The 13,050-nt window shown below is 35.1% G+C and overlaps 1 protein-coding gene across 1 annotated transcript; it reads right to left on the bottom strand.

The window, feature by feature from the left end:
* Window positions 1-1,196: 1,196 nt before the first annotated feature.
* On the bottom strand, window positions 1,197-10,843 carry LOC140712716 (alpha-2-macroglobulin-like protein 1). The gene is made up of 7 exons (XM_073020308.1): window positions 10,592-10,843; window positions 9,901-10,057; window positions 8,542-8,672; window positions 8,084-8,104; window positions 5,790-5,958; window positions 4,881-4,965; window positions 1,197-1,361 (listed from the first exon to the last, which is right to left on the bottom strand). The coding sequence occupies exons 1-7, from the start codon at window positions 10,841-10,843 to the stop codon at window positions 1,214-1,216; spliced, it is 963 nt and encodes a 320-aa protein (XP_072876409.1). The 3' UTR covers window positions 1,197-1,213.
* Between the last annotated feature and the right edge of the window lie 2,207 nt (window positions 10,844-13,050).

Here is a 13,050-nt window from a genome sequence, read left to right as displayed (position 1 = left end):
TGTGAACATTATCTGTATTTCCTTTGACTCAGGAAACTCACTCTAAGAAATTTATTTCAAATAAATAAAACCTCTCATATATAACGATAGTTCCACCAGACAGAATCTTTTTTTTTTTTTTTTTTTGAGGCAGGTCTTGCTCTGTTGCCCAGGCTGGAGTATAGTGGTGCAAACACAATTTATTGCAGCTTGACCTCCTGGGCTCCAGTGATTCTCTTGCCTCAGTCTCCCTGTAGCTGGGACCACAGAGGTGCACCACTATGCCTGGCTCATTTTTGTAGAGAAGGAGCTCACTAAGTTGCCCAGGCTGGTTTTGATCTCCTGGAATCAAATGATCCTCCCGCCTCAGCCTTCCAAAATGCTCAGATTAGAGGTGTGAGCCACTGCTTCTAGCCTCTACCAGATTATTTATTGACATCTTTTTCACATGGGGGAAAAAAATAAACCATTAGCTGAGGGAACACCCATCATTGTGTAAAACGGTTGACTGAACTCTATCAGAACCACCCAATGGAAGAATGTACTGCTGACGTGGAAAAATTCCACCCTACTTTTCTTTGCCTGCATTTCCTATATAAAGGTAGGATTCTGCTTGTCTTTGTCAATTATTGATATTTACCTAGAGGATGTTCACTAAATTTGATGAGTAACTTTGGGACAATTGCACTTAAAAAATGAAAGATGTGGCATACACAGGCTTCACTTCGGGGAGTCAAAAGACAGTTTGAAAGAGATAGGAAGAGTTGTTCACTTAAGGTAGGATGCTGCAGATAGAGAGAGCAAATGATGACTTCGGATATGAACTGCAAGTCTAAAGTAATATAGTGGGGGTACTCTGAATTGCAGCTGATTGCAAATAAGCTGTTTCAATTTAAAAAAAAATATCCAGGTGGCATGGAGAGTAATATCACAGACTCATTTAAAAAATGATTAACAATTCTCCAAAGGAAAATCAGGGAGGCTACCTAGGCAGTACATAAAACAACAAAGCCCATGATACCTTTCGGATTCTAAAATTCCCATGAATCTAGGGGTGGATAACAATTTATGTGGCCTGTGGAATAAAAGGCTACTTTAAGCCCTGTATTTTCTTCTCTTTCTTCACTTTATTTAGCTGCAAACTCCATGATCAATAAAATGAAAACAGTATTGTGAAGCCCCTCTTATAAATGAAATCAAAGAAAGAATAAGAATGAAAAATGAGTGAGAACTTTTATTTTGGAGTAAAGATTGTGGTCTTTACCTGTGCAATAAATTGCTCACATATTTCATTGTCGTTTTTCTCACAATTGCTTGAAGAAAAATACTCTCTGCACACCCGGATTTGGGTTTTCCCTTGCACAGGTTGGCCAAAGGTATACCTAATAGGGGAAGGTGTAGTTATGATTACAGACAACCAATATCATAGCAATATTTTATGATCTTCTTCAGAAATTATGTAGGAAGTCTCTAAACTATGAGTAACCCAGTCTAACCAAATTGAATTAGGAATTCTCACCTACTGGTGAGGCTTTAGGTTCCCCACAGAATTCAGGTTAAACTGGGCATTTGATCTCTTAGGAGGATTTGGTTGCTTTTTAAAAAATCGAATTCAGGGTAAGGCAGAATCTAAAATAATCTAAAATAATCTAAAATCTCATTGAATATGATTTAATGCTTAAACTGAGTTTTTTAAAAAATTTTTTAATCTGATAGAAACATCATAACATTATAGCACTTTCCCTTCTATCAGAAAAATATATATGTATATCAAACTTGGATGATTCAGGATCTTGAAATATTTCCACATCAGTATTTTAAGCATGAGTTTTTATTTATCACTCAATAAATATAAAGGCTATGGGGCTTGGCATGAACTGGTTATGCTTTGACCAAAAATATAATACCTTATGGGGTGGGTTTGAGTATCTCATTTTCTCCTAAAACACAAAACTACAACACAAGATTTGTAAAGGTTCAACCAAAGGCAAATCTAGTTAATTGGAGTTTTTCTTTTTGTTAATAGATAACAAATGTAAAACTAGCATATAATAAAAGTGAATATTATTTTCACAGATTAGAATACTTTTTCTAATTGTTGGACACTGATATATATCATTTATTTTTCCCAGTGACCCTGATTTGTAAAATAAGGTCAAGTAACTTACTTCTCCACATTGTAATTGATGAAACTAAAATTCGGACTCAGATCTGCCTCACTCCGTGGCCTGTGCCCTTTTCTTTCCACTCACCTTTTTCTCTTTCTATTTAAACATTCCTAACACTTCTGAGATTCTGGGTCAATTCACATCAATAAAATCATGTGTCAGGTTTCATGATTATATAAAGGCCAGACTTAGATCTGGCCACACATATTTCTTCTTATTTCTGAACATTTCTTCTTATTTCTACTTAATGTCTTTTATTTATAAAATAGAACTCTTACTGCAGTGTTATCTGTAAGCTAACATATGCCCATAAGACAGGTAGCTTAAATGTTTAAAACAGGACAGAATAAACATTCTCCCTTTGTTTGTGATTTGAAAAGCTTTCTGTGAATGCTAATGCAGTGTATTAAAATCTCTTTGCCTATAGGTAAATTTTCTTCCCTCTTAAAAGCCTAAGGCATCTCTGAGATTGTTTGCTAAAATAATCCATTTTTTTCTTGTTTTCTCTAGGCATTCTAAGCTAAATCCCAGAAAGGACTAAAGAAACACAGACACAGCATCATACAATTTAAGATGAACCAATTTCGTGTGAACCTTCTAGAAGCAGTGCTCTCACAATCTGCCCAGAAATAACTTTGTAGCAAGCACAGCTGCAGTCTAGCTGCCTGGCCTTTTGGCAGGATATTATTATTGCTGATACGGATTTACTCCTTAATGTAACCCTATCCAGAATACAATATTAAAGAAATTTCAAGAAATCAGGTTTGCAAGTCTTTTCCAAAGGCCATGCTTGAGAAACATTTTTTCTCTCCCAATGTGCTGTAGTTTTTTTAGCATACTATTGTGCAGACAAATAAATGAGATGTTAATGCGGTTGAAAGCTCTGGCTTTGTGTATGGCCTTTCTAGCGAAACCAGTTTAGGACTCCGGATTTCTTCCAGCTTATATTTAACACCTCATCATTTTCAACATCAATGATCTACAGTCTCTCTCATGTGTATTAAATTCTGGTATTTTCAACTACTCTTCATTAAAACTCAGAAAAAAAATTATCATCATTTCCCAAAGTCAAAAGAGGGTTTGAAATGCTACTGAAAAAAAAAAAAAAAAAAAAAAGAAGGCTGAAAACTGGTTTCCAAGATTCTCTGGGGCATCAAAGGCATCTTAAGAACCCCCCTTGCACGTTCATTAGACAACCCTTTAACCAATATATCTTTAATAGACTGCTGAAAATACTCAAAGGCAAGTAATTTTCATATCATAAGTTAAATAAAGTGTTTAACAAATATGGCAAACATTAATATTGTTAACTGTTTTTATAAAGTATATAACAGTTATTGATTAGGAGAGTAGCTTTGAAGCTGAGCAACCTAGGTCTAAATCCTAGTTCTGCCATCAACAAGCTCCATTACTGTTGATAAGTTATTTTAATCCTCTGTGTCTTATTATCTTTCTTTGTAAAATAGAGATGACAATAGCTCCTATCTCATAGCACTGTGGTAATAATATATGCAGAGCTAAACAAACTAGTTGACATTCAAAAATGTTAGCTGTTTTTTTCATTGGTTTGTTTGTTTTTTCTGAGATGGAGTTTCACTCAGTTGCCCAGGCTGGAGTGAGGAGGCATGATCTCGGCTCACTGCAACCTCCGCCTCCTGGGTGCAAACAATTCTCCTGCCTCAGCCTCCCGAGTAGCTGGGATTACAGGCACCTGCCACCACGCCCGTCTAATTATTTGTATTTTTAGTAGAGACGGGGTTTCACTATATTGGCCAGGCTGGTCTTGAACTCCTGACCTCAGGTGATCCCCCCACCTTGCCCTCCCAAAGTGCTGGGATTACAGGCATGAGCCACCGTGCCTGGCCAATTGTTTATTAGAAATTTGAGAGAAGGCATTAAAAAAGGGGGGAAAAAACATTAAAAATAATTTTCCAAAAACAAAATACAAATTTCTGATATCATGTAGAATTTTTTTTAATTAAGAGAATTCAAATAATTCAGATTAAATTGATACGATGCCTTATTTTCACTTTGCCATTTCAATAGCTCATATTCTTATTTTAATGAAAACATGCCATGATAGTGAAGATTCAATGAGACAATTTCATACCAGCTGCTAGAATTCTACATTGGCACAACATGTTTAGTGAGGAGTATGGCAATCAGAAGACTAAAATAATGTTACAGATTTTGTCTTGGTAATTCCTTTTCTGGAAATCTTTCTTAAGTAAAGAATTTTTAATTCAAAAGCTACCTATTGTATGTTATACACAAAGACATATACTGCAAAATTATTAATTACCAGGAAAACAAAATGAAACAGCCAATATATTATATAATAAAATAATTAAATTTGGTACAGTCACATATAAATATGTTTGTGCAACAGAAAATTGGAATTAATGAAAAGATTGGCATAATATGAAGACATGTTTTCTTAATTATAATAAATAGAAAAGTATGATTGCAGTCATGGAAAATATTCATTAAAATTAGAGGAAACTTACAATGTTAGTGACATTACAATGTTAATGGCAGTTGGTCAAATTAATAATAGTTAATGTCTTGTATTTTTCTCCATATTTTTCAAATATTCTATAATGAGGATTCATTGCTTCTCTAATAACATTAATGTAAGTGTGTAAATAATTAAAGTTTCATGGTTAATCTCACTTCTCATTCTCTCTGAGCTTTGTTTTCTTGTAAAGGTAAATCTCCTGAATAAATACTTACTTAGCACAAACATCCACTTGGAATTCATCATCTGAAATAGTTACTGTTTGTGGTGCACTGACCGTAACTTCAAATTTGGGCAGCACTGGAAACAAAGAGAAATATTCTTTAGCCTGCACAATCACAGGAAATTGCAGTCTTAAAGTTTACTATGATTCCTTGTACCTTCCATCTGTACGAGCTATGTACGAGCTATCATTTGCCCCAAATTGTGTGGCACCATTCTACATGGTGGTGTCTCACTAATGATTAATTCTTCTTCTTCCTTTTCTTTTCCCTATCCTCAGAATTTCACATTTTGTTTCTTTTTGCTTGTTTGAGACGGAGTCTCAGTCTGCTGCCCAGGCTGGAGTACAGTGGTGCAATCTTGGCTCACTGCAACCTCTGCCTACAGGGTTCAAGCCATTCTCATTCTCCTGCCTCAGCCTCCTGAGTAGCTGGGATTACAGGCATGTATGACCATGCTAGGCTAATTTTTATATTTTTAGTAGAGACTGGATTTCACCATGTTGGGCAGTCTGGTCCCGAACTCCTGACCTCATGATCCACCCGCCTCAATCTCTCAAAGTGCTGGGATTACAGGTGTGAGCTACTATACCCAGCCTCACATTTTGTTTCTATTGCAATCTCTTAGATCTCTCCTAGAAGACTGCGGGGATTCTAGGAAAAAATGTTTATTTTCTAGGGGGAAAAAGAAGGTAGGAATCAGAATAAGGATACTGGGGAAGGAATGAGGAGCAGCAAAGTACTGATGAAAAAGCCAACCAGGTCAAGGAAGGGAGATAAGGGAGATAAAGAAAATCAGATCAAGCTTCACCTACTCCTGCCTAAGTGTAACATAAATGTTGTTTTGTTCCATCCTTTGAACCCTTCATCTACATAGGACAACTACAAATAGCAACTGGTTACCATATCTTTTAACAGCAAATTGGTGTGTCACTGTCTTCCCTGAGTTTTTTTTCACAACAATCCAGTAATCTCCAAATATTGGTTCCGAAATCAACTGGAATGAGAGTTGGGTAATATTTCGGAAAGAAGTCACATTTTGCCATTGAAAAATCCGATTGTTTTGAGGATCCTAGAAAATAATGGAAAAAAAAAAAAAAACAATCAGAGTTTGCATGAGAGCATTACCCTTTGCTGATATATTTTGGATCGTTTCTATAGTTGTTGGAAGTAAAGAAAATGCAATCATTTTATTGCACTATTTATCTCAAATTGTAGAAGCAGCATAACTTCCTCAATGCATTCAATTCCAATCTTAACGTATATCTCACTTAAACCCAAAATGGCTAACAGTTCCATAGTTAAAGTTCCATAGTTAAAGAATTAGAAACTTATTTTGCTTGCTTCAGAGTGGTGCTGTCCAAAGCGATGAACTCACACCAAAAGGGTCACAAAGAAACACATGCTAACAAATGCTTATAAAAATTGCCACGGGTTTTTATTTAGTCTCTACATAAGTTGGTCATGAATTGCACAGTTTGCATGCAAGAGCTGCTAAGTGGAAGTTGTATGACAAGAGAGGATTGATGATGCCAATATAAATAAATTTATTAACTTATTAATAAATTCTAGAAACAATGTATATTTTCTAGGGGGAAAAAGAAAATAAATTTATTGATATCATTCAGCTGTGATTAAAGAAATCCTGACTAAAAAGATCTCCATAAAAAGACAAAAACATACTTCACTACTCACTACAATTTTTTTTTCTTTCCTCTACTGTAAAGTCTAGAAAGCTAGAGGCCAGGTACAGTGGTTCATGTCTATGTTCCCAGCAGTTTGGGAGGCTGAGGTTGGAGGATTGCTTGAGCCCAGGAGTACATGACCAGCCCAGGCAACAAAGTCAGAACATGTCTCTACAAAAAAATTAAAAATTAAAAATTAGTAAAGCATGGTGGCAATTTTTTTTTCCTGTGTAGCTCTGGTCCCAGCTACACAACAGGTTGAGGCAGGAGGATTGCTTGAGCTCAGGAGATTGAGACCGCAGTGAGCCGTGTTCACATCACTGCACTCCATTCTACACAACAGAGCAAGACCTTGACTCAAAACAAAACAAAACAAAACAAAACAAAACAAAACAAATCTTAAGGCTGAATTAATATCTCAGACTTCCTTTCAGTTAGAGTTGTACAAGTGACAAAGTGTTGGTTGATTAAGTGTAAGGGGAAGTCACTGGTTAGAAATTCTCTCTAAAAGAATCAGGCCTAGTTGGCAGTGAAAATAAAACAATACATTGAGGGTAGCAGAGAGGTTAAGCAGAAAAAGCCTGGATCCTTGGCAGCACTGTGTTGTTGCTAAGTGTCTACACTCAGACTTAGTGGTTTGTGAAAACAAAGAATCTTTACTCGTTTAAGTCAACTTTAGTTAAGCTTTCTGTTACTTTCAATGGAATGCAATGTTAGCTGAATCAGGATGTGATGGAAATACTAGTTATAGATTACTGATAATGCAGACAACATGAAAATGACTGACATGATAATTTTTCTATTATAAGGATGAGCTTAGTGTAGGATACACCTCTGTAACAAAGTCAAAGCCATCTAAATTATACAAAGACTATTTGATGCACATATTTACATACATAATTACTAGTGCTGAGCCTGGATCTCAGTGTACCCATCTTCAGACATAGCTAGCAATACTGTTGCACATTGTGTGTAACAGATTAAAATACATATGTTGGAGTTGGTTGATACAATTTTTTACTGATAAGTATACGACTTCAAATAAGTTTGAAGACCCCGCTATTCTAGAGACTAGAACAGTTAGGAAGAGCCTCCCTTAATTATTTTCTGAAAACAGAGTCAGTTTTATAATAATATCACCTTCTAGCATATTTCAAAATTTTTAGATGTTTGTGTTTTCTATTTCCTTAAAACAAGAAGTGACTAGATTAAGACTGAAAATGGCCGGCAGCCAAAATTAAGCAATTTCAGGCAAGGACACTGCTTAGAAAAATCTCAATGCTTTATTCTCCGTAAAAACCAAGATAATGCATTTGCCACACGGCTTACACCAAAAGCAGCAGTACTTGATTTAGACCTTCATCTGATGCCTTACATTGTGTATGCACATAAAGACTTTCACTTCCCCTTATTTTAGTCATCTTAATTCCTAATTATGGATTATAAAAACCAAAACAAATCACCTTTATCTAAATATTTTAAAAGAATGAATGTAAAAAGCAGGTCTCTTACCTGAACTGTGATTAAAGGATACTGAAAGAGGAAAAAACAATACAGATTAATACTGTAATTGCACATTATTTTTTGCCAAATATTGCATTGCAAAGCTCTAAATATGTCTTAATTTAAGTATCAAAACCTAGGCTTTACTTCCCCGGAGGACAACGTTTCTATGGCTAAAGATGCCAAGAAAATCACAAATGCGAAATAAATCCCAAACATCTTCTGGGAAGGAGAAAGCAGGTTCCATACAACCTATATTTACTTTACATAATGAAAAGGCCTAAAAAATATACATCATCTCACTACAAATGAAAGTTTTCCATTTAAACGTGAGGTTAGCATTGAAGCTATACCCATAAAGTACCCTACGTTGGAACCTCATTTCCACACATATGGAAAGCTTCCTGAAGGAGCTTTATGTAGCAATGGATTTGTCTAATTGTACCACTAGAAATTATTGAACTCACCAAATCTTCAACAGCCTTGAACTTGGTATCCAGGGTCACAATGCGAAACTGAACTAAAAGAGATAGAGAGAGAGAGAGAGCGGGGGGATCATTTTTTGTTGTTATTGTTATTTTCCCTCCAGGTATGATTGCTTGTAAACAGAGAAATTAATTGCCTTGCAATCATGGAATACTATGCTCCCTTCTCCCCTGGCTCTGACTTGACTCTTTCAGATTGGGGTTTCATTGGGAAAGATCTCTTATTGCACGTTGATAATTCTTCTGTTCAGGACGCTCTGCTGTGACCAAGGCTGACACTAGCAGCTACTACTGCTGGGAACTTTTGCCCTTATAGCCCATAGAGAGATCTTCAGCATTGGTGACAGAATTAGTCACAGAAGGATAAATGTGAAATACATACGGCGGGAGATAAACATAATTTTCCTGAAAAAATGTACTGATGCTAGCAAATATTAATTTTAGCAGAATTCTAGAAAAACTATCTTAGCTAACTTTGTATACATAATTTTCATCATAGCATTTTAGTGAGTCCAAAAGAGAAAATATAATTTAGCAAAAATCTCACTATAAGAATTCTGAGTTTAGTTCTATTTATTTTCAATAAATGATATATAATAATTACCAGAATTAAATGTAGAGATGCTTTCTTCCAACTCTTTAATTTTACGAATGAGAAAACTAAGTCCTAAATAACAGAATTTACTTTGCAAAAGCCAATTATTTACTAACAGATCCAAGACCAAAACTAAACCCTCTGAATCTTGATTTGGTGTTCTTTCTGCTACCTTCTACTTACAACAACAATAAAGAAACGAGAAGGGCTTTACCTAGGTTATCAGATTCATTATTACTTCTACTAGTATGAATAATAGTGATAATAATATTAGTTAGGGGTCTTTACTGAATGTTAGGCACTATTTTACATTGACTATCTTATTTTACTCTAACAATATTTCTACAAGTGAAACACTTTTATTTCCATTTTGCAGGTGAAATAACTGAGCCTTAAATAGAGAATTAATTATCTTGCCCAATCGGTAAGTTATGGAGCAAAGATTCAAACCAAACCATTGTCCTCCACATCCTACAGTTGTAGCCATTACATTATATAGGCCTATCGCTAGAACTTGTAAACACTGAAAATGGTATTGAAAATTTTATGAAACAAAGCATTCAATTACTGATGTTGGAGGGTACTCTTTCATAACTGACCCAGGCAACCAATAAGAATTCCAGAAATTCACAATTCCGTGATGTTAAGAATCAATTTAAGAGTAAAATTCAACTTTGAATTGCTCTTAATTTGGTGAATGCATTTCTGAAGCCAATGATACTAAGGAAACACAAATATTTACTTACCATTCTCTCCTGATTTATAGATGGGTTTATCTGTCTGTATAAAGGTTGCCTTCTCCTCTGAAATGACTGCTACAGATCTTCTCTCAGACATTTGATGAGTATCTCCCTTAGCCAGCAAGGTAATAAAAGCCAACTGTTCAGATGACTTCTGAGAGACCTTTTTATGTGAAAGAGCAGAGAATGAAGAAATTATTTTTGGATGTTAAGATGGTGAACAATGTCTTAATTTGGTTTCTTACAATAAGAGAGACTTGTAAACCTACGTTTTCCTAATGAGAGACAGTGATTCCCTGTTATAATTTCTTTATTTAGCGTGAGGACACTTTCTAAGAAACTTTTTTCTTATATCTTCTTGCCTTTTGCTTATGGTTTTTGTTGCCCTGAGTCCCAACCCTTCTCTTCTTTGCTTACATTCTCTTTCCTCAAATTGTGGAACAATTTTACTATCTAAAAAAACTTTTTACTGTTACCTCATTACATCTTTTTATGATAGAAGTATGGCAGTATTTCCCAAGTTTTGTTGCATGTGAAAATTTTCTTTATTTCTTGACTTCCAGGTATTATCCAATTTTCTTTCCTACCTTTTACAATTCATCCCCAACCAAGATTTGTTACCACTCTAAAAATAATTTTTAAAAAATAATTTCATCTTTCCATCTGAAGTCCTGAAATGTCAAATTCAATGCCTGACCTTGAAATCTGCACAAGCATAGAAGTTATCTTCTTCCACAAACTGGTCAAAAATAGTGGTATTGGATCCATCATATTCTAAGATGACACTCAAGGATACAGATTCATTAAGTTTTAAGAGGTGGAGACAAGCTTTTCCTGCAGAATCACTCTGAATCACAGAGGACACCCATAGGATATATTGCCTATGCAAAGAAAGTAACTGACACTGTAAACACAGGTAGGAGAAATGGAGAACATCCACAGAAAGCATCTTTACCTTACTGAAATATCCCTGAAATATGTACCTTTTTCACAGATGGTATTACAGTAAACTTAGGCACAGAGAAGTATCTTAAGAAAAAGAGGTCAATTGTCTTTATATTTGCTTAAAATTTATAGAACAAACAAACCAGCACTCAGTCTCAGAAGGTGAAATGGTAAAAATGTAATTACATTTTAACATGAAACATATTGCATGAGGTCATTTTGTTAGTACTTTGCTATACATAGTGCAATATTTCCTTACGGTTCTGAAGCCACAGCAGCAGTAAAATGAAGCAAAAAGGTGCTCAGGAGAAAAGTAGCCACCATTTTATCCAGATGACTGAGTAATAAAGATTTCAAGAGAAATTTTCTCACGGTCCCTTTCTCACTCTCATTAGAAATTAGCTACCTCAACTCTCCACTTTCCTTACTTCCTTCTGCTCTGCCTCTCTCTGTATATTGTTGCTTTTATAGTCATACACAATGGAAGACCAATTACTTTTTGGAGCAAGTACCATGGAATCCACCAATCACATTTAGATCACCTCTCCTGTTACTTCTCCGAAAGGTGTCACTTTATATGCAACTTCCTGCTTAAGTTCACTGGACCCTGCTCTGTTTTTAGAATCAGCAGCACAAGTTGTACAGGAAGAAAGAGAAGAACAAAGAAAATAGTTGTGTGACAGGGGTTCATTAGTTTATTTCAGCATCACACTCACAGGGTTGACCGCAGTATCAAAAGCATTACTACCTAGGAATTAGCAGTTAGAAGAAAAATACCTCTCCAAAGAGCTGTTACCATACCAACTCCCAAAACGTAAATTTTCCAGGCTTCTGAGAGAAGTAGCATTACTGGTTTTGCCAAAACATTAATACAAACCAAACATACATTCAACAAAAGCTTATTTTACAGATAATTGAAACTGTTAAGTTACTCTTTTATAATTTCATAATACAAAATTCAGCATTAAAAATGTTGATCTGTGTTTAACATTTAATGTGACCATCTTAGTGAGGTCTTCTTACAATGTTCAATGTCCTTTTCTACCCTCAATATAATGAGAAAAAAATGAAAGAAAAGGTGAAACACACACACACACACACACAGACACACACACATTTCTTGGCCAAAAAAAAGAAGAAAATAAATTCTTTACCATTATTTTGATTGCAAAACATTTTTTACAAAGCACATGAACCATACCAAGGAAACTAGGAAACCCTTGATAACATCTTTAGTGTGTTAATTCTCCCATTTGTATTGTCTTTCCCTTTTTTTTTCTTAAAAACGTTCCTCTCACTTTAAGTATTGATGGAGTTAATGCACATGGCTTAAAGAAGGTTACATTGGGTAAGAAAAGACAGAAACTGGATTTAATCTTTTGGAAATAGGCCTGAAACAGCAAACACAAAGTAAAGAACAACAAAACCAATTAGAACCTAAAAATTGAGGAGCTGTAATGGCGTTAAAATGCAGGTAACCACGAAGTCTGGGGAAGGTGAGGACAGGGGTTCCTTGTTGACTGTATTTCATGTTCTAGCACAGAATTGTAGTCATAAAAATTCTGACCACCTTATTCTCTCAGCAGAGTTGAGACATTGATCTCTTACCCATCCCCACTTAGGATTTTGTTTATGTGTGTCTTTTCTCTAACCTGCATAGGACCCCAACTCTCTGAAAATCCCTGTTACAGAAGTTAGTCTTCAATTGTTGGCCAGCCCAGCCAGCAATTGGAATATTTTCTTTTTTTCTTTCCATCGGAATATCAAATTGTTAGTCTTCATTTTTGACCAAATCCTTTGCTCTGATAGCACATTAGAGTATTATTAGAGCCACTCTTCATACTCCTCTCTACACGCTTATTAAGTAAATTGAGTCACTAGCTTCCAAAACAACTAAAACTCACCAGCATTCAAGACAAATAGAACAGCAAGGTAAATGGTTTATAAATCAAAGCAACCAATTCTTCATCCCTAAGGCTGGTAAGTCTGAAGTAATAAAATTTCTCTAAAGTATTTTTATTTTTCAAATGTAAAATTTTTATGCTAAAAAATGACTTTGTTGATCTTAAATTTAATAAAGGCAATTTACTGCTAACAGAAATATAGGGAAAAAATAAGGTAAAATGTTATTTTAATTATCTTGGGATAAATAATTATCTTGGGACCTAGCATGTTTTCATGATAGCTCTCTCTTCAAATATAGAATACTCC

This window comes from Chlorocebus sabaeus, chromosome 11 (assembly GCF_047675955.1).
Source record: "Chlorocebus sabaeus isolate Y175 chromosome 11, mChlSab1.0.hap1, whole genome shotgun sequence".
NCBI classification, from domain to species: domain Eukaryota; kingdom Metazoa; phylum Chordata; class Mammalia; order Primates; family Cercopithecidae; genus Chlorocebus; species Chlorocebus sabaeus.
Note: the sequence above shows the minus strand (reverse complement) of the source record. Positions and strands in the feature narration are given on the sequence as shown.

Coding starts and splice junctions, on each gene's coding strand:
- LOC140712716 (XM_073020308.1), bottom strand. CDS start 10,843: ATGCTTTCTGTGGATGTTCTCCATTTCTCCTACCTGTGTTTACAGTGT. Junction 8,673..9,900: donor CTATAAATCAGGAGAGAATG/GTAAGTAAATAT, acceptor TCTGTTTACAAG/CAATCATACCTGGAGGGAAA. Junction 4,966..5,789: donor ATTTGCTGTTAAAAGATATG/GTAACCAGTTGC, acceptor CTTTGTTTCCAG/TGCTGCCCAAATTTGAAGTT.